The sequence below is a fragment of the Chelon labrosus genome, assembly GCF_963514085.1.
Source record: "Chelon labrosus genome assembly, chromosome: 3".
NCBI classification, from domain to species: domain Eukaryota; kingdom Metazoa; phylum Chordata; class Actinopteri; order Mugiliformes; family Mugilidae; genus Chelon; species Chelon labrosus.
The window spans coordinates 17614697-17640615 of NC_140339.1; the positions used below are offsets into that span (position 1 = coordinate 17614697).

The 25919-nt window shown below is 41.8% G+C and overlaps 1 protein-coding gene across 1 annotated transcript in view; it reads right to left on the bottom strand.

Annotated features, from left to right (window-relative positions):
• hcn4 (hyperpolarization activated cyclic nucleotide-gated potassium channel 4) overlaps positions 1-25919 on the bottom strand; it is an 83680-nt gene that overhangs the window by 39377 nt on the left and 18384 nt on the right. The window contains exons 2-4 of the mRNA XM_084575026.1: positions 24040-24463; positions 9900-10061; positions 6810-7028 (exon numbers count right to left, since the gene is read on the bottom strand). Coding sequence (XP_084431152.1) covers positions 6810-7028; positions 9900-10061; positions 24040-24463 — 805 coding nt within the window. The remainder of the gene's footprint in view (positions 1-6809; positions 7029-9899; positions 10062-24039; positions 24464-25919) is intronic.

Sequence of the window (25919 nt, forward strand, 5' to 3'; positions counted from 1 at the left end):
GCAGGTAACACACATGTCCTGAGACATGCAATACACAGTGCACTGACATTGGTTGTGTCTCTTGATTTTGGTTTTAGCGTCACACTCAAACAGCGTTTTTATAGGGTACCTCTGAGGCATGTCAACAGTCCTTGAAGTTGTGTGGCCGACAGAGAGGAAAGGGGAATGTAACCGGGTTTAGATTAATGCCATCAGTCAGGTCCCGACTAATGAGAACAGCTCTAACTGTAAGGCAGAATCAGACTTAAGCTCCTCAACTTGTTGACAGCTGTGTCCTTGGGTTGATTGTACGGGGGAAAACTTAACCTCTACAGGGCAACACCAAGTTACAAGGGATTTTTAACCTTCAAAGAACAATCAAAACAGGGACGACTAGGTAAATACAATAATACCGAATGAGGGAAACAATAGAATTACATGTTTTACTACTTCCCAAACAGCATTAATCTGCTTTCCCTTGCTTGCAGAGAAAAGAACAAATCTGTCAAGCGCGGACATATTCTGCCAGTGATGACTGTTTCCTGTATTTCCAAAGGTCTTGTTTGGTGGATTGAAGTAGGCGAACAAAAGATCTCTAGAGCCTCTTCACCCACAAATAATCAGCTTTGGGCCTCGTATTAACTATTCCCCAAAGAGCCGTGTTTAATTGCCAAGTGTTAATTAGAGATTTAAAAGGGAGGGGCTGCAGCACCCTGCTGCCATTTGTTTCTAAAGCCATTTGGGACCGGCATGCCACAACATGCCGTCTCCTGGGCATCCTCGATTTCCTCAACAACTGCTAACAACAGAACTTTACTCAGTTATCCCATTAATATACATATTTTGAAAGAACAGACTGGAGAAATGTACATAATGATCTGAAAGTCAGAGTGTGCGGCAGGACAATAAGGATCACAAGTCGCTTACAAATGAATGAGATGATCTCTTTTGTTTGGTCTTCCCATCGCCGTCCTCTATCCTGTGTTGTATAAATTAACCCAGTAGAGAGCCATAGTGACAGATAAGCAGCGGCTTACAGAGAGCTGGAGTGGCAGCCCGTATGCACAGTCACATGTGCAGCCATCTTGTGCCCCAAATCTGGAGAGATGTAATTCTCCTTGTGTGATAATGGTTCTCAACATGCCTCAGACAAGAGGGGAAGAAATCTTGGGGGAATTCAGCATATGTTTAACTCATTCCAGCACACAGTGTTTTATACTGTTATGTAATGGAGGTGTGTACAATATAAATACGTATAAATACGTATATATAAATGAGTACTATTCAACACCGCAGTAAAGCTTAACATGGATACAGTTGCATAAAGACAAGGAGAGTACAGAAAGCATCATAAGTGACGTCTGTTCATTAGTAGGGAGAGCCTATTACAATATTCTCTTCTTGTAGCTGTTTACTAACTAAATATTAGTCTAGACGGCATTTGGTTAATTAGCCATTGGTTATCCTGTGCAAACTGGCCATGTTAGTCTGTCTTGTGATTTTTCTTTCGCTGCTGCAGTACTCCATGTATGGACACTTCAACAACAAGGGTTCCACAATCTGACATTTATGAGGGTCTCTAAAACAACTAAAGTAAAGGTGCCTTTACGCATATTATGTCCCATAATTTGAATCATATCAGAGATCCATTGCTTTGATCCAGGACTGTGACCTGCTCACCCAGAAAGCATGTGAGAAAGATAACACTGAGGCAAAGTCCACACAACTCCAGATTTAATGTGATCTGATATGGAAAGCATATACCTACGCGACAAACTGAGCCGCGGACAAGCAGAAAATGCGCATGCTTTATTACTCGGCGTCCTCAGGCTCTGTTTACACAGCAAATGACTGGCGACATAAATTTATTTTTGGTAGAGTGAAAATGAATCTAATAAAGCCATTTCTCATCTCAATGGGGGCTACGCTCCAACCCTCCAAATATTTAGCGTGATTTCTGGGCTCTCTACTTTGTGTTAACAGTTAACATGCTGCCTGATTCCTAAGAGCTCGTTTAAGGCTGCTTGCTAGCTTCTGACAGCCCAGCCATTTATCACATGGTGCCACATTGTAATAGAATTCTATTCAGAAAAGATTATACCCAGGCTTTATGATGATAATTTTCACCATCTTTGAGAGAAGAGCTTTTCCCCTCTTCCTTTCTTTCTTTCTTCCTCATCTCTTCTACAAAATCCATCATAGGCTGGTCTTCCTTCACCATAGCTCCTCAGAAGGGTTTCACTGATTTGTTTCCCATCTAAATATAAAAGTTACCTGGAGTCACCTCTGCATGCCAACCGGACAGATGGCCTCTTATCTTGGCCATAAAGCCATCTGTATGGGAGCTGCACGCCCTATTTTTTATAGTTCATTTACAGTGGAAGATGACAGAGTGTGTGTCACATCAAAACCAGCAGGAAGAAGTTAAATGTGGCATCACACTAAACACACAGAACTAAACGCTCTGAACAGTGGTCAGTGTCTGTCAGAGTGAAAGTAGTGGGAGTTAGCTTGTGGTGTAGTGTTTCATCTGTTCATTCTAAGTAGTGCCAACTTTGTAAAAATTACATTTTATGGTCTATGGTGCGATATTGCAGATACCACAATTCATGCTGCTCCAGAGAACGTTGGCGTATGTAAATGATGCAGCCCTGTGGTCTTGCTGACAGCGTCTCTGGAGCATCAACATGGACATATTTGGCTTCCAAACACACACAAAAAACTGCAAACTGCAAGCTACACTGATCTATTTCGGGTTGCAAACAGCTGACAGACGAAAATTGTTGGCATTCAAAACACTTACTAATGAGTCAACATGACTGTTTCTTTATATTGTGCAGTCCATAGCCTGCAAAATCAGCTATACATGTGTTGAGTCAGCAGACCAAACTGGTGTAATGTTAGGAACCAAAAAATGCCGTGAAGCCAACAAACACACACACAACCACAATGCAAGGTTGAAAAGTGCGGTCATTTGAAACAGCACTGATATGCAAGGTCTCAGCTATTTTAACAATCTGAGATATTCATGTTTACAAATGTCTAATGTTTGTAAATGTTTCCGTTAAGCTGAGTTTTTTTTTTAAATTCAGGTCAGTTCAGAAACATGTATGGTAATATACTTCTTATGTGGTAACTTAGTCTTGATTTTATATTCTATGTTGTGCCCCACATTGACAAGAAGTTGTTTTATAACTATTCCTAATAGTGCTTTAGAGTTTCTCTTTTTATGAAAAAGGTTTCAAAAGTGTTGATGACTCACTCTGCACTCAGGGGTGTATACTAATTTAGTTTCCAATGAAACGCTTTCTCGCACTGTCGTGTCCAACTCCCCCCTCGAAATTGTCCATGATCAGCAAAACTTGAACATGTTTAGGTGTCTGCTGAGGAAACTGAAGCTAACCAATCAGAGCAGACTAGGTTTTTAGGAGGGGGGCAGCTCCCTTAGATCTATATATTATTTGCTTTCTACAAAACTAAATGAAATGCCTATTAAAAACAATTTTTCCTCACACAAAAACCCAAACAATCGTCTTTAGTTAATTTCGTTTAATATTATGCATTACTGGTATAGACTGGTTTTTGATGAGAATTAAGCTTTTTATTGTCCTTTTACTTTGAAAGCCCAACTACTTGTTTTTTTCAATTTGCCAGCATCACACTGTGGAGGAATTATTAAAGGTCAAATGACTGTGTGAGCATCTGCAAAATACGAACTCACTTCCACCACATCCTGGCTTGATTATTTAAAGAGATGCGACTATGGTAATGAGACTCAGTCTAACAAGCACGTTTACTATATGATAACTTGGTCTATGATTGCAGGCTGACTGTTGGCTGTGGCGGCAGCAGCTCAGTTAGCTTATTTCTCTGCGGTACGAGTCCCTGCAGACGAGAACAGCTGTCCCCCGTCATGGCTGCCCAGCGACCATCTGAAAACAGCCACCTGTCTTCTCCGAACTCAAGGGATTGACCGGCGGATTGTCCACTTCTTGAGTGCGCGGATTATGGTATTAGTCTAGCACGGAAAAAAAGCAGAGGAAAATCTCGAGGAAGCAGATCCCATTGTCACCCGACTGATGTGAGTGCCTAGAAAAAAGGTCTGTGTCTTTGAAGGAACTAACTCTGATAAGCACAAAGGGGGATATATGGTCTGGAGTAGTAGAAATCACTACTATCTGGCTCCCACAGCCTGATGCGCATGCAGTGACAGTGTACCCTGAGACTGTCTTATCATTGAGCTTTGGAGAAAGATAAATGAGAGAATCCCCACTCTTAAAAATTAATTGCAGTCTGCGGTAATAACCTTTCTGCAGGCAGACACTGTGGGAAGCTGTGGGAACACATGGGAGCTTTTTCAGCTGGCTGGGGGATTCTTAAGGCGCCTTAGGGGGTGATCCCAGAAATGGCAGCCAATGGCTCTGGTAGCACATGCTGACTGGTGCTAAGACAGGCCAGCTTTTCAGTCTACTTGGCAGCAAGGGATCTCTAAAGCAGAGGAGCAGACAGAGCCGGGAGCTGGTTTGCTCCCCTTTCATCAAACAGCTACTCAGAGCAGAAGTATTAGTCATAAAGCTACTTACATGCTTTACTTTTTGGATTTTTCACCTTTTTAGCTGTTAAGATTTTGAAAAAAAAAATCTCTTTATTACTCACCCTTATATATCTAAGAAGTCAATTTATCCAGTGCACTTTCTCTCTGTTTGAAGAAGCACCACACACCCATTACGTCAGCTAATCTGTTCCTCTGCCCGTCTGCCTTGTTCTTTTTCACTGCCCACTTTCGCTCCCGCTCTCCCTCGCTCGTTTAGGTGAGATCTCTCGGGCCTCTGACTCCATTCCCCGGAGGTCATCCTCGCTACAGACGGTGGGCAATGTGGCAGCCTAGCAGCTCAGCTCATTATCGCCCACGCTGGGCCCACGGAGGGCATGGCAGTGTGGAACACGTCCTGGCTTTCACAGCCAGCCGTCAGGGCTTTCCTCTCCCTGAACAGGGGGGCCTGTTCCTGGCGCTATACATATGGTTCCATAGCAAAAAACCTAGCTAGATTTCACAAACATGAAAACATTGCTGATTCTTGGTTTATGGAAAGATTGTGTAATGGCATTCAATTTCACTGACCTAGAATCATGTCTAATCATTTGTACTTAGAGGGTATACAGTAATCAGGTATAACATTATGACCATCTTCCGGATCAGGCTTGTTCCAGTGCATCCCACAGATACTTGATCAGTTTGAGATCTAGTGAATTTGGAGGCCAGGTCAACACCTTGTGCTGCGCTTCATGTTTCTTGAGTTGTTCCTAAACCGTTTTTGTGTGTGTGTTTGTGTCAGGCTGCATCCTGCTGGGGATAGCTGCTGCCATCAAGGAGTGCCATTGCTATGGGGTGGGGGTGCCTGGTCTGGTCTAGGTGGGTGGTACATGTCTAAGTAACATTCACACAAATGCAAGGTCCAAAAGTTTTCCAGCAAAACATTGTACTGTCACAAGATGGTCAATGTTATTTACTTCTCCTGTCAGTGGTTTTAATGTTGTGGCTGATCGGTGTATATAGTTTAGCCCAGAGGTTTTGGTATGAGCAATTGTTGGGAACATCGCTCAGACATCGCTCATTTAGAATTACCAACCAAACATGCTCAAATGAAACCATTCCAATACAAAAACTGAAACACTCTGACACAAACGACTGGAAACCGTTCACTCGTAATAGAGGGAAAGAAGATTTCTGTTAAAACTGAAGGTATTTCAGTAGAAATGGAAAATGTTGAATTTCATAATATACTGTAGGCAAACGACTGTTGTTCGTGTACCGGTGTGTCAGCTGAAAGGCCTGTGAGGAACTCTAACCAAAGCACAGGCGTTTGAGATGAACAGCGCCTCACCAGGAGACGGGACGAGAGAAGGCAGCAGAGGCAGGGGGCAAAGGCAAAAAGCTGCAGATGACTCAGACTGTTGCCAGCACCCTTCAGTCTGTGCAGGAAGTTACAAAAACACCTACACCCTTTTAGATCTGAGGCTGAGGCTCTTAGACCTTTGATATAATAAAATGTTATAATTTTATGAGGTTTCCCATTGCTTTAATAATGACAGGGTGGTCTATTAAAATGCTACGCAGGTGATCAGTGATCACGATCTTCATTATTCACTGTATCAGGTTAATGTTGTATATAAATCAGCTGACTTGAGATGTCCTTAACAGTCAAATACAGTAAAAATAAATACAAAATAGAGAAGCTATGAAATGTCACATATCACGTTAGGGCTACTGTAAGTATTCCCATATCTCACTTTGATTTGATGTGCAGAAAACCCCTCATATCTATGGAGTATGGGGCACACAGGGAGCAAAGCTGAAGAATCAAATGGGAGAGACGTCATGGGAGGTTAAGATTCTTCACTGCGTGAGGTGAAAGACAAATAAATGTAGAACCTTTGGTGCAAAATTCAGACTTCTTATCTCAGTCATAACTCACATAGTTGCACACATTTAGATTCAATGTGACTTTACACTTTCCAAGGATATCATTATCTGTATCAATATGTTTTGACATTAGCGTAAACTAGGCTGTTGGGTTGGCAGTTATCTCAAAGTTCTTTAAGGGAGGCCCCACAATGTCAAACTTTTGAGATCTGTCGGTTGAATCTCTACTGCTAACTGTATCTTTTTGGAAAGGTTACCAAGGAAAAGTCACACCCAGAGGTTCATCAATGACATTTAGTTTCGTGGGGACCTGCTGTATTAAACGCCACAACAAAACAAATGATGCTGAAGACAAAAGCCACCGCACCAGTACAGACAACGCAGCCATCACGTCATCCTGACTCACCTTCTCCTGGTACTGCCGTCGAGATGAGTCCAGAGATTGGATTAGCGCCGTGGCGTGGCCCACGAACATGGCGTAGCAGGTGGCGCCCACGATCATGCTGAGGATTGTCAGCCACACGTCTGTCATGCCCACCGGGGGGTACATGCCATACCCGATACACAACATGTGGCTCATAGCTTTGAAAAGTGCGTAGGAGTACTGCTGTCCCCATGTGTCATTCTGGATGAAACAGAGGAGAAGGGGTGAGTTAGGGTGAGTATATTGGAACACCTTCCAGCTTGCTCACTCTGGCTCGCTCAGATGAGGGTGTTGATGGCACATTAAAGGTCAATGAGCACCCTGACAGCTCACACTCAAACACACATCTAATTACTTAGGACAGAACTAATGGCAGTTGTCCATTTCAAACTATCTTGGTTCAATACAGTGCAGCTGGCTGGATAAAACATACTTAATGCAAGGCAATTAATATGCAAACATTTGGAGCAAGCAGAAATTTGGACAGAAGCCTAAAACAGAGTCCTGAGAATGGGCGGAAAGAGCGTTAAGAGACTGGAGGCTTACATGACAGAAAGTAGGTCAGCTATTTAGAAAAATGTGATTTCACTGCGAGTTTTCTCATTTGTAGATAAATTGCCCCTTTTCCTTTAGATCCCGGTGGTGGTTCATGGCAAATCAATATCAACCCTCTCGTGGGGTTGACATGTCCAAATTGCTTTCAAACTCATTTCCACAGCGGAAAAGCTGAGACAGATAGCAATTTTATTAGCGCTCCTGAAAAGGTAAGGAACGATGACCCAGCAAGATAATGGGACAACTACTGTAAAAGAAAACAACAAAAAAAAAAACCTTCTTATGATTCTAATCACAGTCAAACCAACTGTGACCGAGTCTATCAGTGCTAACAACCTCCTTGTCTAACAGTTAGTGTGAGCAAAACATGATGAGCTTTCCATCAGAGAGGTGCCTGCCCGTGAGGCTTGAATTAATTTGGAAAGATATATTTGTTATTCTGTCACATTGAGAGCCCCTCTTCTACTGTAATGCAATTAATTAGACAGGATTTAGCGTGCGAAAACAAAACAAAGGTCATTTTGATGTTAATGAGAGGCTACTTCCCCCACACAGGAATTTAAAGTAAGTACATTACGAACGATCTTTCTCACATATCTGGGCGTATTTGCAACCCTGAATGCAAAGAGCTGTTTTTAGGCGCTGTGCAGTCTGACGAATCCGCCAGTGGAAGGTATGGAAACGCAACTCTCAGCTGTAACAACACAAGATGCAGAAAATACCCAAATATAATCGAGGCGGGACTGCATGAAATCATCTTGCGACAAGTTATTCGGCTTGTGAGACGATATTCCAGAGTCACTGAGATTAAGGTATTAAAAACACTTAAGAAATGGGAGACTGTAATTTTAATTTAGGTTTCTCTGCAGGACTATTGAAATCGATATATCTATATCATGCAACATTATTTCTGAATCTGCAGAGTACATAAGGTTCAATTAAGTTTTTCACAATCAAACAATGAGATTAGTAAAGCAATCATATTCCCGTTTTCACTGCTAGAAAGTTAAATCCAGTCTTAACCCATGCATGCTTTTCTCTACCTCAGTCATGAGCCACAGCTGACATTATGTCGGCTGACTGCTCAGCCTTATGTAACCTATGGAGAAAATCCCATTGCAAGTCGGCTTAATGCATATCAAACCGGGGTAAATGCATGTTTTATGGAGGAAAGGGAATAGAAACATAAAACAGGAATAGAAACAGAAGAGACGAGGAGGAGGTTTGTTCTAAAAAAGGGCCGTCTGATAGTTGTTGGCTTGATCTGCACTGACAACATCCACGAACAGGAGCCACTCACCTGAGAGACAGGAGTGGAAAACTAGCTCAAATTAGCTAAGGTGTGAAACATCTCGAGGGACAGTGGTTTGCAACATCTGCCGCTTCTTACGCTTTAATATAAGAGAGGCAGATTCAGTGGAACAAGTGAGCTTGTCAAGGACGCAATGAAGCATGATGAGCCAAATACGTCGTACCTTGAGCGATGTAACTACTCAGGTGACATCCGCTCTGCCACAGAGAGCTGAACTTGCAGCTGACTTTGCGCTAATAACTATGTCCTCTTATTTTAATTATTAATTGAAAAAAAAGTTATTTTAATCTGTGTTTGCATTCTAATGAAAACAATAGAGAACTCTGAATATTATACAAAGTCCTCCATTGTTTTCATTAGAGGACTTTGAATATTATACTGTAGGGATAATAAAGCAGCTCAATGCAATAAGCTAAAGGGGGGAAAGGTGAAATGTTACCAATATGCCTTTTCAATCTGGTGAGCTTTTTTTTTACCATCACACAAAAGCCTAAACGTTGCCCTTCTGACACTTACATTGACGTGCATATTGACAAACCATCAGTTAGGAAACCACTCTCCTCAGCTGCATTGTTTAAAGGTTAAATATAGGTTGATTTATTGGTACGTTACACCGAAGAGATGAGCTTTTGCTAAAGTCAGATCGATTCCCACCATAAAGCCTGACAAAAACTCCTTTAGAGCAGCAATCTTTTATAACATGCCGAGTTAACACGAGGCCATCAGCTGCGGGAGAACCGCACATAAGGTGCGATGCAGTCAGCTCCCACGAACTAATAAAAGAGAACTCTGTAATGAGTCAGGCTTTAACAGAGGCTTTCCTCCAGCAGCTGTTTTAACAATGCAACTAAATTAAAGCGCAGCATGAGCGCTCACTGGAAACTGTCAATATTCAACCAATATTGGATAAGGGCCGCCTGTCCTCCTCAGAAAATCCATGCTCCATTCCCAGGCTCCTTTCACAATAAGGACAGATGTCAAGAACTCCAAATAAATAAAAATGATCCGCAAATTGAATAAATGTGGACAAATGCGGAAGATAAATATATTTGATTTCGGATTTATAATGATAGATATGCAAGGCAATCATTCCCAGGAAGCTAAATGGTTTTAGTACAGTAATTACCGAAGCTGACGGATGAGATAAGACAGGGCATAATCTGATTTGAACAGGCATGGGGACTGTGTGCAGGAGCAGCACTTACCACCATCTTATTTTTGGACACCCAGCAGTCGGCGGGGAAGTCCTGCAGCATGGGCACCAAGAACTGCAGGCAGCCATCCCAGTGACACAGCAGCAACATCATGCCGATCAGGTTGACTATCCGCACCATGGCGCTGGCTAGGTCATAGGTCATGTGGAAGATCTGGGGGGGTGGGAGAGGAAGCAAGCGGGAAACATGTTAGGGTATGATGACTCGACGCGCTGATGTTAAAATCCTTGACATCTCTCCAGACTGCAAAGCGCACACGCGTCCTCGAGGGAGCTCGAGCACTTCTGGGTCCATTCTTTGCTCACGTCATGCATGGACCTGCAGAAATCACAGCTTTTTACACTGAACACAGACGAGACGGCGGATGCAAATGTGTTGACAGTAGTCGACTGGGGAAGGCTGGCAGACTGGGACCAGAGCTTTTACTTCCTGCGCTGCTGAATCGCTCTTATCGTCAGCCACTCAGCCAAACACAATAATGCTGCAAGGGTAGAGGTGGCTGTGCTCCTGGGGTGAGAGCGTTCGCAGGCTGTGTTTGTTAATCCTAATGATAAATATACTCATAAGGCGCTCCAGGACTTCTGGGCTGGTGTAGATTTTAATGGCCTCAACCATTCAAAGCCTCTTAATCCCATTGAAGACCACAGTGTGCACTGCTAACCTCGCCACTGCTTATTAAAATCCACTCAGTGCCTCTAAAAAGCTTGTGACTGAGAGGGGATATTCCATCTTCACATTGTTGTTCGGCGGTAGGTGACGACGAGGAAGGAGGACGAAGACATCCTTGTCACCCAAAGTTTAATCTTAATCCTTGTTGCTAAAGCACTACGCTTGTTTATATGGCCAGAAACAGATGTGCGTACAAATGTGAGTGTGTATCTGTGTATTTTTTTCCGTGCTTGTGTTATGAAGGACGCTGGCAGGGACTGGTGTGTTTGTCAAATCACATCAATTTAGTTCTGTCAGCAAGCTAGCATCAGGCCAGAAGAATGCCCAGGAAATGTCTCTTAAAGTGGATATGGACATCCTCTCTAACACACTCTCTATTTGTCAGTCCACACAAAGGTAGACACAGAAATGTCCCTCTCCCAACTCTGCCCCTTGTCTCTTTGAGCTCTTGTACAATATGTCTAGCCTTGGGCACTTATACATCACCTTAGCTGAATCATTCCCTCTGCTGCGCCTTTTCTGGCTCAGCCCACCAGAATCCCCTTCTGTGGTTTCTGTTCACAGCTGCAAATCTAATGTGAGCTATTTTAATTTTATTTTTTTTTTAGGAGCCGGCATTGTCTTTAAACGCACTGAAGAATAAGTTATGTTACTTAATATGCAGCGTTGTGTGACGTTAAATTTCCTTGAGGAGCCGTAATGGCGTTCCACAACATTACAGCATTAAATTTACTCTACTCTATGGAGAATGAATAAATCATGAGGTGCCGCGTTGACATCTCCTGCACTCTTGAGTCTAATACATTTTTCACTTGTGAAAATCATATTTCCAAGCAGGGACGCGACGATTCATAAAACAGATGCTGCTTGTAAATCTATATAAAAAAAATCAGAATATGCAAATTCAAAACTGAATAAATCTACAGTACAGTAGCAGAGATTTATATAGACTGCATGGCCAAAAAAAAAGGTCACTCACTCTAATATTTCATTGGACCGCCTTTAGCTTTGATAAGCTTCCATTGCTCCAGAGTCCAATCTTTATGCTCCCTAGCAAATTTAAGCCTTTTCTTCCGGTTAGCCTCACTGATTAGAGGTTTTCTTAAGGCTACACAGCTGTTCACTTCCAATCCCATGAGTTCCCTTCACATTGTATGTGTGGAAATGCTCTTACTTTCACTATTAAACATAGCCCTGAGTTCTACTGTTGTTTTTCTTACATTTGATTTCACTAAATGTTTAAGTGATCGCCGATCACAATCAATCAGGATTTGTTTTGACCGCATTTCTTCCTCTAAGACGATGGTTCCCCGCTATCCTTCCAGTTTTTAATAATGCGTTGGACAGTTCTTAAAGCTTAATTTTAGTAGTTTCTTCAATCTCCTTAGATGTTTTCTCTGCTTGATGCATCCCAATGATTTGACCCTTCTCAGACAGACTAACATCTTTTCCACGACCATAGGATGTGTCTGTCGACATGGTTGTTTAAGAAATGAGAAGCTCCTCATTGCATCAGTTGGGGTTAAATAACTTGTTGCCAGCTGAAAGATAATCACCCATGCAGTAAATATCCAATAGGATTTGCTTAGTTAAATCCAGGTGTCAACTTTTTTTCTTTTTTGCCCAGGCAGTGTATTTAGCAGATACATACCTGAAACGTAGGGTATGTAAGATGTCAAATATCATAGTGAATTTGTTTTTGTCCAAATTTTTATTTTTAGCTTTTAATAATTAAGCCAACATTAAAGGGGCACTCATCTAAACCATCTCACTTGTCATAAGGAGGGCCTGGGTAGAGAAAATAATTTAGATGGGAACTTCAGTTCCACATTCTACAATAGACCTGGTAAATATCAAACCTTAGTGACTGAACTGAAATGGTATTAAGTGTGGCGAATATTCTCATTTATTCAAAAAAAGCTGGGATTAATTTGGTCTAGAAGTGATTAATAAGCTTCTCCAGACTTCTCAGTTGGATATCTACTTCAGCTGCAGTACGCTCTAACTGCTAAGAGCTCAGTTTGGATTAATTGTTCGTTGTGAATTAGTCACAGTCCTGAACTGTCCCATGTGTGTGCAAGAGATCAAGACATTGAACAAAACTTTGAGAGTTGAGTTTATCTCCCAACACCAAGACAATCTCAGGTCATCCCGCCACATCGGGTTTGGCTCATCTTTGGCCTCTTTAAACTTTGAGTTAACCTTTCTCTGACACTGTTCGTGTTTGAATGTGATTCCAAACACAACTTCCCTCTCATTTTTTGTACAGAAGTGTGGCTTCAAACAATTTATAGGTCTATCACTATCTCCATACTGACTACCACCATCGCGGCTGCCTTCCATGTTTGCGTTCAGCAAAGGGTTACCGCCAGATCAACGTTGTGATGAATGTCGATCTAGTGTGAAGCAAACGTTTGACATGACTGCTCAGAATGAGGTCACATGACCAAAAAAATCTAACCTCTATCTAATTTAAAGCAACATATGGAAGTGACCCAAATCAGAATTGCAAAGATCAGATTCCATGTGATTTGAGGTTCGTAACATTGTTCGCTTGTGAACAAATGCATAATATTCACAACATGAGTAAAGTCACAATACGGCAAAGCGTGTTGTGTTGTATTTTTTTAAGCGTTTGTTGTCGCTTTCCTGTCGCCATCAGTTTAAAAATGAATCGAGAACAGGTGAAACAAACCCATGTGATTGGCTGACACTTTATGAGAGCTGGAAAAAGTTAAAGCCAACCTAATAATTTGTCTCTCGCTGCCCTTTGTGGGCTGACCTGAGTGGTTTCTCTTCTTTTAGATATTTTGACCGGCCCATTCTGTTTCAATGCAACTCTGTTGAGATCTTGTTGCAAGGGGCCATAACATTTGGTATCGGAGATATCGTTTACTTATAAACCCTGTCATACAATTTGGGAATGTGGGGGTGTGCTGTGGATAGATGCAGTGATGTATGATAATATCGAGTTGCATTGTGGGAAATGTGGAATCGAGCAATTTTGAAGGATTAACAAAAGAAAAAAGTTTGGCTGGCTTAGCCTCAGTGCTTGAGAATCCCCCAACCTTACACAAGATTGTTGTATAAGCTGCCACTTTGGGCAATACTAAAGTGCTTAACAACTAGTTACATGTAAAAGTACTATTATTATCTTGAGACACTCCAAGGGATAGGCTAACACCCACATCTGAAATGGTTCACTTCGGGACATACAGCAATGTGTGTCCTTGTACCTGTCAATATAACTACTCTCTACAGCGTCAGCATATTTCTGAAGCATGAAGAATTCCTTTCAGTATCTCGTGGCCCAGACTGAATGACTCATTACTGTTTAACAATAACTCTTACTGTAGACGTGCCCTTAGAAGACCTCTGGCACCTATCCACTGTGCGGAGAATAAAGCCTGTAGAGAGTAATGCCATGCAAATCTCTAGCTTGTAACCCAAACGGTACTGTCACTGGAGGAAGGTGATTCACCTATCTCTCTTCACAGCTGTAATCAATTCAAATACAGCCATGGCAAGCAGGAACAGACTTTTTAGATGCCTTCTGTTACAAGGTTGTTGGAATAAGAACTATTATTCTGAGGCAAAATAATCACGTCTGTGTATCTTCTCTCTCTCCATTTACACTTCTGTTGGTTCTTATAGCTGCACACAGCAGAACGTATGTGTCCTGCATAATTTAACAACCAAAAAAAAAAAAAAACACATGTACTGTAAACATGCACACACGCAGTGTTTACCTCAGACACACAAATGTGCACACACACGCAGTTTGCAAGCACAGCGTTGCACAACATGGCACGTTACACGGAGGATGATGGATTGCTGACCACTTTCTTTTAATTGATAGGAGCACCGAGTGAGCCTGGCAGCATTGGCATCAGCATAAACACGAGAGCTTTGATTGATGAGGGCACACAGATGCAACCCAACAGTTTCTTATGGGGGGGCTTGCTCTTACTCTCACTACCCTCATTAAGCTTCTCCGTACGACAGGCCACGCTCATATCAGCTGGCCGTGTTCGTTTTTTGCCTCCTTCCGGTTTTAATCAAAAACCTCGGTTGGATTACGCGGCATACAGGAGATCAGCCATAGTGAAGCGGTTTCGTAAATATAACTAATCAAATGGCAATTATACGGTTGTAAGCACTTTGAGATGGAGGCTGTAATTGTGTGGGAAAGCCACTTTAGGTAAATGCGGTGTTGCAAGACCAAAAAAAAAAAAAAAAAAACATGAGAAAATCACTATTACAAAATTACTACAAAATCCCTAATCTTGCTGACTATCTGCTGCTAGAGAAACTGGTCTCCTAACACATCACAGACAGATAAAGCTGTACATTAAAACGCAACTAAACTGTTTCTTTTTTTTTGTTTTACTTGACCAAATAAGGTCAATAAATAATGACAGATATGCATAACAGAGGTCTAAATGGGATTAGGTGCACAGGACTCAATGTGCAACCTTGTGAACCAGCAATCAGACCCAGACAGGCGGAGTGCAGGTGAATGCAGCTGCAGGCTCATCTCAAACAGATGGAGTGAGAAGAGCGTGATCCAGGTGAGAGAACGGAAGCATATGTCCCATGGTACCAATGGTAGCTGCCCAGACACAGTCAATGTAGCGCTGCACCGAGGCATCTGGTGTTTGCGGCTCACGCCGCTAATGATGATGAATGTTTGGCGTGATAGCGTCTCGACACGTAAGAGAAAACAAAATCCTTCACTGGCGCTGTTCGCCGACTGTACTTCAACATGTGTGTTTTACATCAGTTTGTTTTTACGTGTTACTGATTCGCAACTGTGTGATATGCTTGAAAATGAATTCTCTTTAACTGGTCTCACATTGTTCATGCAACTTTAGTTGCAAACTATTCTGCAGCTGAACACAGTGTTAATTGTGCTTTGGTTGTAGAGCAGTCCATAGAATTTATCAAAGACTGACCACATTTTTATGTTGTTGTTGTGTGACGTAGTGATAAATCATTTGATCTGAGTGCTCTTTTTTTGAGGAAAAGCATCATACTGTGGAAAATTCAGGTTCATTAGTGACTGCTTGTAAGATATTGTAGAAAACACACATTTATGTTGTTAGTGGGGGCCTTTGGGTCCTATGGGCTGAGGGGAGGGGTCTCTGAGGATCAGGCTTGTTTCAGTGCATCCCATAGATACTTGATCAGTTTGGGATCGAGGGAATTTAGAGGCCAGGTCAACACCTTGTGCTGGTTTGTTCCTAAACTGTTTGCGTGTGTGCCTATGTCAGGCTGCATCCTACTGGGGATGGCTGCTGCCATCAAGGAGTGTCATTTCTATGGGGTGGTGTCTAATCTGGTCTAGGTTGGTGTTACACATTTAAGTAACATCCACATGAATGCCAGGTCCAAACGTTTCCCAGCAGAACATTGCATTGTCACAAAATGGTCAATGTTATTGACATCTCCTTTCAGTGAGTTTTAATGTTGTGGCTGATTGGTGTAATATAAAAATTTTCTTCTACAAATACACTATACATTGCAGATTTTTGTAGATATACTGGTTATTTGCATGTAGTCTTTTCTCTAAAATAGAGCTAATTGGACAGCTGATTACTTGATGTCTTCAGTTCCGTACATTGATTGTGTTAATTGCAACACGGTGCATCTCCCAGTGTTCCAGCGAGACATGATTTGCCCGTGATGAGTAATGAAGTTTATCAACTAAATCAACCCATGCATGCCTCAGTGTTATTTTTAATCATCCAGCATGATGGCAGAATCAGGGAGCCGGCTGTGGGCAGGGGTTAGATTTCTCACTGTAAATGCCTCGACCAAAATGTCATGCTCGTGCATGCTGTCACCGTGGACGAAGCGCATGTGGAGAATGAGAAGTAGGCCTGGGAGTGGACCACAGGGAACACCCTTCCATCATCTGTCTAAACAGGCCTGCAGGGCTTGGATCACAAAAAACGCTCTGACTCTGCTCCGCACCAAGATGCACCATTGGGTTTGTTGCGCTGGATTACAGAGTTTGGTGTAATAGTTTTTTAAGCAAATCCACTGTGGGTATTCATATCACACGAGGCTCATTCAGAGCTTTGAGGACCTGTCACCGTTGCTGGCAAGCCTCATTGTGCACTCAATAATAGTCCATTAATTCCATTCTTCCAGCTTTTCTTATCTCTAGAAGACCAGTCCTTGGCTAAGGTAATGGGTCAGTGAGTGGGGAGCTGATTAGCTGATTTACCTTATTTAAATATTTTTGTATAGATTTACTGGGTGGAAATGAAAGGCGCGCCGCTCCTTTGCTGTACCCACGGGGCAGCCACACGGCTGACTTCTATCACAACACCTGACGTATCGTTTTGTTTCTCCAGAACTGCGGCACAAAGCCACTTGGCCAGGCAAGGCCATAAATCTTAACAATCCAAGAGCCCAATATTAATAGAAATAGAAGTTCTGCCAACACAACTGGCGTGGCACGGCTCCCTATACATTTTACTTAATGGACCATAAACTATCCTCTTCTATGTCCTCTAAAGGGCTTCTCTTTTCTTCTGAAGCGAACCCAAAAAAAAACTAGTCCACATCTCACTTGTCTCACAAACTCGCCTCCATCCACGCTAAAAGCGACGTTCACTGAGTCGGCCAGTCGAGACAGTCATGTTGTAGGCATCAGGCACGACGAGAGAAAGCCCTCAGAGCCTAGTCATTAGTGCACTGCCTTGAATCTGATTTAGGAGGATGACTAATCTCATCCAAGCCACTGGTTCGTCAACAGGAGACAACTCCAATGAGGAGAATATCCGGTCACAGTCTTATTTTTATCCCGATGCAAAGTGACAAGAGGAAGCTGACGAGAGGGAGACAGGGGAGACGTACAACAACAGTCTGCTCGGCATGTGTGTGGGAGTGGGATGGATATCTGCACGCCATGTTGAATGTCATCACGAGTGTTACCACTGGCACGTAGCCGCCACCACCAAAACCTCCTTGTTTGTAAACAGCATTCTGTCAAGACGCCGGTTGTGAAAAGACCCTTATATCTGGAGTGTTTGGAGGGAAATGGAAGTAATCAGAGCTAATTTATGAATGCTGCAATAAAAAAAGGACATATAAGAAGGAGATTTTATGAGCTGGTGGGGATCAGGGAATTGCTTTAGTTATGTAAAATGATTCTAATGGTGTAATGTTCGGATTAGTCATTTGGGGTGATTGACGGCAATGATAGTTGCAACATCATGGGACTATTTTGTGCTTATTTTAATCTTTATCTTTTTCCCATTTCAAATCCTGACCACCGTGGCTGTCAACTAGGGCTAACGTCATCGATGATAGAGAATACGTCAGCGCTTTGCAGTATTTACGTCTAATTATAGTCGCTCCCCCTGCCAGGAGAATGACCCAAGAGGCACAAACCTGGACGTCAAAAGCAGGGGAAGTCATTAGGCAGTAGCGTCACCATTTGGACTATTACAATAAGTTTTGAGAGCTCACTCTATTAAGCCAATGCTAATCGCTAGCATGGCAGCTCTGCTTTCCAGAGGATTTAGAAGTTGCAAGCAGTGGGTGTCAGCGACCCTGTGCAGATAAATAATACAGCTTCAGGCGTTCTCCCTGTACCTGCATGGGTCCCTTCTCACGTGCCATAGCATTCGATGCGTGTTAGGTTAATTGGTAATCTGAAATTGGCCTTAGGTGTGGATGTGAGTTAGTCCAAGTCAATGACATTAAATCACACACAAACCTATGTATTGTAATTAACGACAGAATATAGTAAATAACATCTTTCCTTATTGTTGGTATCATTAGGTAAATGTTAAAGTTCTAAATGCGTTCTTCATCATAATTAATCATGTTAAAATAGTTATATGTCATTAGGTTTGAATAAAAGTTTAAAAGGGGACATTTTATTTATTATTTAGTGGCTAACCAAAGGATTAATTGATTACTCGGAATATGGTCAATAAATGAATCTAAAAAATCTCTGTTAGATGAATCAATTAATCGAAAAAAATTATCCATTGAGTAAAAAACATTTGTTTTTTAGTTTGTTGCAGCCCTACTGAAAACGAAGCAACAACTTCCAAAGCAAAAGTGCACAACCTGCAGTTTCTCAAATGGCCACTTGAGGCTAGCTCCAAAAATCTGTCAGTTCCCACAGACATCCACGTTGAAATGCCCAACTCTTTTTTTTTTTTTTTTTTTTTTTTTTTTTTTATTGCAAAAACTTACCCATTTACAGCTTGGTACAAAAAACGTTTTTTTGTTTCCATAACTCACTCATAACCATTGTACAGGATGGTCATCCTTTTAAAGGTTTAAAGTTAGGCATAATCGAAGGTGTGACCGATTTGAGAGATAGATGGGTGCCTAGCGGCCTCACCTCCAATCACGCTTCACCTCACATTTTTTGGAATTAGCTGGGAATGTGGTGAAGTCAGGCACTGCAAAGATGCCGACGGCCTGACCCACCATACTGAGCTTCAGGTGATGTCACAGGGCATTTTCCATCAGTATATGCAGTCCGTGGTTACAACCAGGACTGGAATGAATGAATGAATGAATCAGTAACAATTTTGTTAAATAAACACCCAGTTCTTAGTGTATTGTCAATGTTGCATCTATGCCAAGTTAACATACAAAAGGCTATACACACAATTATAACTGGACTGGCTTAAATGAACTCCCATATATGCAGTACTAATCTACTAATATATGACCTTTCAGTTTGGGATATGAATTTACCCCTTAACATCATCTGTGTCAGCTTGTGAAAGAATCTCATCTGAAGATGTAATGCACTTCAGTTTCATCAAATTAATTTCTTTTTTAATATTCCAGTGCTGGTTTTATCCATTTTATCCTCTATTGCACGTCTTGTCCATCCGGGAAGAGGGCTCCCTCTTCTGTTGCTCATCCAGAGGTTTGTATAACTTGTCTGTTTAAAATTTATTTCAGATTTCAGGGGAAATGTAGAAATATTTCATTAAAATTAAGGGTCTACACACAGAGGCTATTATGCATTGTAATTTCACTCACAGACTCAAAAGACATGCAATTATAATTCATGTCAAAAAAAGCCAGCAAAGGCATGAACACATACGTGCAGAAAATCAAAGTATACATGCTATACAATAAATGGACGTACACTGGTTGCAGTGCAATCATCTATCTGCCAGTGCATTTGTATGTAAATGTCGGATCTACTTCCTTGATCTGTCAGGCAATTTCCTAAAACCAAAGCTAAGGTGACCTCTAAAAATCACATTCTACTTTTCCTTGCACGCGGCCATCACTTAGACTCAGCACCTTTACATCTCACAGGCACGCTGCTGTTCCCCTCATAATACACTGACACTATGGCCGAGGACATTACTGTGTGTGGGAGTTAGCTAACCGTTCCCAAAGGATTATAAAACAAATTTATGACGTGTTAAGCCAGGCTATTGCTGTGAGATGGCAGGTCACACTGGTGCAATTTGTTTCTGAGTGTGGACGGTAAGCAGCAAATGATTAGCTTAGACGTCTCTTTAAGAGTTTATTTATAGAATTTGTTCAGAAGTAATTTAACTCTATTTTTGGTGTCAAAAATCACATCGTGCCCATCCTTGAACTCTTTGGTGGATCTCTTTAATCGCTTCACCTGTAATACATTTAAGCTCTTTTCTTTTTGTCCTAGACTCATTTTATTACAGTATTTTGTCTGGTCTTGAATTCTTAAACAGCTTTATTCAAGGCACTTCAGTACACGGGAAAAGATTCTAATTTTCAGAAAAGCTGTTCCCAGCAGTATCACTCTACGAGGCGTTAAACCGCGCAGCAGAGTTCACTGAGCAGCGTTCAACACTTCCCAGAAGAAGTGTCCTCTGTGTGACTTCTGACGGAAGAGGAAGAGAAAAACTCAAACAAAAACAAACCAAACTAATTTGTGCAGGCCTATTTATAGCTTGCAGATGCTTGTGAAATGTGAGTGAAATAAATCCGCTTTTGGAGGACATCGCAACATCACAGGCCGGCAGCTTCTGCCATGTCAGGAGATGTACATATTTCATGGGGGTGCCCTATTTAGAGTGGCAAGCAACGCTGGATGGCATTCAGTGATGTTGCAGAGACTAAAAATTGCACGGTGTCATGGATCACAAGGATCCCGCCTCTGTGCTGAGAAAACCAGGAAAAATATTTGCCTTTTTACGGTGGCTTTTTGTTGCATTTAACCATGGGAAAGTAGGAACGCAATAAAACATGAATAAGACAGCATTTTCTCTCCATCGTTTTATCTCCAAAGCTCACTGTGTAGGTAAATGCACTGAAGTGAGGTCAGTGGCGAGTCCACCGAAATATTCAAATGGTGATGAGAACCATACACGCTGTCTGAAGTGTAGGTGTCGATAGGAAAAGTCAAAAAGTCAGTCAGGTGGTGAGATCTTGGCGACAAGTTATTCAGCGGTGACAGATGACATTTCTGTGAGGTTGCATCTGGAGTACTCTGGCGCTGAGGCAAAGCTGGCCTTTCACTCTGTCTGCCCAACTAGCATTCATCAGCAAACCCTCACACACACACACACCACCCACACAGGGATAAAACATGTAAATGGCAGCTGGCTCTGTGAGCGTGATGTCCCCTCGCTTTGTCGTATTGTTTTTTTTTTTTTTTTTTAAAGATGCTCCAGTCTTCGCTGTCCTGCAATGCAACTTTTTTTTTTTTTTTCCATGAACATTAATCATTGTTCTTTATCTTCCTCCCATCCTCCTGATTCCCATTACTTTTAAAACAGTGTTCTAGCCTGGAGTGGGGGTTGATTATATACAAACAATAGCCCAGGGCTATGAGCTAGGTCAGCTGGCTGCCTATTCTTTATTTATTCCTCCTTTTCCTCCTACCCCCCCTTCCTTTTCTTTCTTGCCTTATTGCTCAGGCTGAACATGTGACAGCCCACTGTCAGGGAGTCCGATTTATTCAAATGAAGGCTGGCCGGAACTACATGTACCCCTGCCTTCATTTTGGGCTCAGAAGGACAGCAGCAAGTATGCATGGAGACAAGAGGGTCGGCAGAGGGATTCTCCCCCAGTGATTAATTTGAACTTCTCCTCTCTTTGAAATGGCATCACAGAGGCGCCGCATGAATAATGTCACCACACTTATATATACACTGTTGTACCCCGTGTGGCAGCTGAAGGTTTGAAAACGTTACTGAATGCTGCTGGGCAAGGTCTGGATTTACTGTGGTTTGATTGGCACTCAGCTATTCAGCCTTTCCAATTGTCCATGTAAAGACGCGCACTCAGGTGAACTCAACCAATAACTAACTGAGTAGCACTGCATTTTGACAATATTGTGCAAACAGGCTAATTAAGGGATAAAAATACAGTGTTGTTAAGGTATTTTCTTACGGTTGTGGCTTGTTGTTGATCTACACTAGCGTTTTCCTCTGTGACCTCGGCGGACTACTGTGCATTTAAAGTGGTCATCTGTTATTAATTGGTATATTTCCATTTAAAATAGACAGCTCAGTGGACTGCTGAAAGGGCTTTTGATTGAATCTGCTGTTCTATAACAGGACAAGTTTGCCTAAATTTAGAGCAACCAAAATTATGTGGGTGGTATAAAAAACATTGAAGAAAGACACATAAGCACCGAGTCAAATTATTGCTTTTTTTTTTTTTTTTTTTTTTTTTTTGTAGCTGCCTCGATGAAGAGCATCAGTAATACTGAAACTCAATTAGGTTCATTATGAATAAATTACAGCAAAAAAATATATTTTTCCCCCTATTAATTGGCCTGAGGCAGATTTCAGGCTTTTCAGGCTTTTATAGTTTTGGAAATCACATTTTAAACTGATGTTTCCTAATAGTAAAATGTGTATTTTTATATTAGATGTGATTATGGAGATTAGGGGTATAAATTTTGAGATTAAATTAGAGTAAACTGAAATGAATAGGTTTCATTTGCAAAACTAACAAAAATGCAATTAAAAATCTGAATCAATGTTAATGTCTAATGTCTTCTGAGCCTCAAAGAAAACAGGTTTGGTTCTCATCACCAAACACAACTGTGCATTTTAACAAAAAAATAGGTGGGCGCAGAACCTAAAACACTGGTTCCCAGCAAGAACAAGATGCCACTCAGATCAGAAAGGAAATCACTACAATATCTGTTTCATGAGAACCTAAAAAAACTGTAATATGTCGTGTATAAAAACAAACAAGCCAAAGGTAGTAGAAGTGCGTTGCCTGTGTGTCCAATGATTTACTTTTAAAGTCATTACGGGCAGTCGCTTAATTTCAGCAGATGCTCAAATGCTCTACTTGGAAAAAGAAACTGTGCTGGGAAGCAGGGTAATTCTTCAAAAGCCCCCCAAACTGTTGCCTCTGCTGTTTCACAAAGCCCTACATCTCGCTACTAATTTAAATAATTACTTTGCACATGATGTACTGCAGTGATGCAGAGCTGGTGTTACACCATCTGTAATATGACCGTGCACACCGATTGTGTCGAAACACTCTCTATACTAAATCACTAAACTCTGATCTCGAAGCCTCAACCCTGCACCACCATCTCTCACAAAATACAAGCCAGTATGGAGCTTTCGTTATTTGTGCGGAAAGACAAAGGTCAATCAAGACGTAGTCCTGCTTCATGTTATCTGATGTTTTCCCTTATTTTGTGACTGGATGACACAATTACCAAGCTCTTGTTTTGCCAGCCCACATAGCTGTTCACTTCACCCTAAACAAATTTCCTTGTATGACCTCAAACCCAACCAGTGCTGCCCCGACGGTCCCATATTATTCTCTGGTAGAGTGTCTTCTCGTTGGCGCCATGCTGAGATTCTGATGCTCGACTTTGCACCTTTTACCTCTGAGACTAAACAACAAGATTCTTCCAGTGAGAGCAATGGGAACTTTTCTAATTACTGCTGCAATTATAATCATGCTTGTACTGCAGCATTGCCTCTCTGGGCTCCGTGGTCCCACCGCTAACTGGATGGGCACATGGAGTGAAAATGCTAATCAGCATCCCGGTTTCATCAACTTATTGGTGACTGGCGCACAGCAAAAGAGCCTCTTTACTCCTTTCAAGGGTGGATGCAATCAGAAGCAGCATCTATCCATATTTCCTTCCCAGGGGAAAGGGGGAAGGTGCAGAGCTCTGAAAACATGCAGTACTTAAAGTAGCTCACCAGGATGGGAATACCATTTGGATACGATAATTGGATTTAGGATGTGATACACATAGGGCTGTGTTTGACTAGATTCATCAAACAGAATGCTTGTATGATTGTCAGTCATTGTGATTTCCTTCATATTCTCCTGAATATTTTTCAACCTTTCTGCTTTATGTGAGAAGACACTTTTGGGGATGCTGGGAATCCAATTTCCGTTGGACAACTCAAATCAGCTCCCAGCATACACATCATACAAGAAACGGTCAACACAATACAGTTTCACACACAGTTGAGTTGCATTTTCTCACCTCTTCCCACTGGTGGATGTAGCGAATGAGTCTAGAAAGGCGCAGGAGCCGCAGCAAGCTGAGGATCTTGGTGAAACGGACAATCCGCAAGGCGCGCGCCGTCTTGTAGAAATCTGAGTCAATGCGCGTCTCCACAATGAGGAAGATGTAGTCCACGGGGATGGAGGATATGAAGTCAACCACAAACCAGCTCCGCAAGTATTTGATCTTGATCTGCTGCGGATCCAGGATGATCTCCGTGTTGTCCTCCTTGACGATGCCCGTCCTGAAGTTGAGGACCAGGTCCATGAGGAAGAAGGTGTCGGAGACCACGTTGAACACAATCCAGGGGGGCGTGTGCTCATCCTTGAAGAACGTTATGCCAACGGGGATGATGATGAGGTTGCCAACCATCAGCAGCAGCATGGTCAAATCCCAGTAAAACCTGGTTAGAAACAAACATGGACAAAGTTGGAAATCATCCCAAAATTCCCCAGATATCTAACTGGATACAATTCTAAGTTAATTATAGAGAAAATTTGTGTGTGCACCCATTATATATGGTATAATGTTGTTGTTTATTTACATCTAACCTTTTTTTTTTTTTTTTTTTTAAATAAACGCTTCCTTGGGTTTCAGCAAGCACAAGGTACCTTTGAGTATTGTGCATATGGGGCAGAAGAAGCTTATAGAGACACTAAGTAATAATGGCATACTAATCTATTTACCCATATAACCTACATACCTAATATGTAACTTCCCCACCCAGCCAGTTGGCCGGCCTTCCATGAAAGCTTTTGTGTGTGGACTGTAAATCACAACTCAAAGGTCAGTGAGGGTTAACTGTTAATTACAAATTGTACTGTGACCTCGTCCATCTTGCATGCTCAGAGTTTGGGTATAAATTGCTCTCTTTGCTGGCTTGGTAATTGAATCCAGATTGCCTCTTATAGTGATATATACTGTATACAACACAGATTCCACTACGTGGAGTTCTGCATTGTGTTCTGGTCCCGAGATCCCCTGTGATTTAACCACCTGCCTTTCACCGGGCCATAAAGATCCGTCTCCGTGCAAAACTAATATCAAGAGCAGGAGCAACAATAAATTAGATAGAATGGGTGCTGTATGCGTAACCAGGGTAGGAGATACATTTTTTACTGCAAGCTAGCTAAGCTAGACTACAGCAAGTAATTACTGCTGTTTCATTTCTTTGTTGCAGCTGATGTCTATTGATTTCATGGTTCATTCATGGTGTAAATAACTCTTGGGTTTGCAATGAACTGCTGCTTTACACAACCACATAGTATCCTGGTTCATAAAGAGCTCTGGTTCAAGTCAAGCAAAAACTTAGGCCTTTTTTTTTTTTTTTTTTTGGTACACATTGGCCATCTTAAAGAGCAAGTTTCTCATTTTTTGATTCCTCGTTTTTATTGATTAGCAAGATCTAAAATAGCTTTTCTTTTTGAAGCCCTTTGAGACATCCTGCAGAAGCACTACATTAGTCTGAACTTGAAGCAGTTTCATCACTACAAGCTACACAAACTACACAATTCATTTCACTGCAGTCACTGATGTTTCACAATACACCAAATAATCTGAGACGTTTGTGCATGACCAAACTCCATTACTGATGCAGGATAGAGCCAATACATTGTATATTAATGTTGGCCGCATTATAGTCTCCATTTTAATGACTGCCATTGTTGCCTCCGACACATAACACATCACTTTGAATAAAAATAATAAAATGTTTCCAGAAGAATTACACTTGCTGCTATCTTGTAGCAGACATTGGAGTTGTAACGTGTTTGGACTGCAGTTCACAAGGGAAAGTCACACTTACACACTTGCATACATAAATATATACGTTATACACAGACACACATCTCAGTTTCATG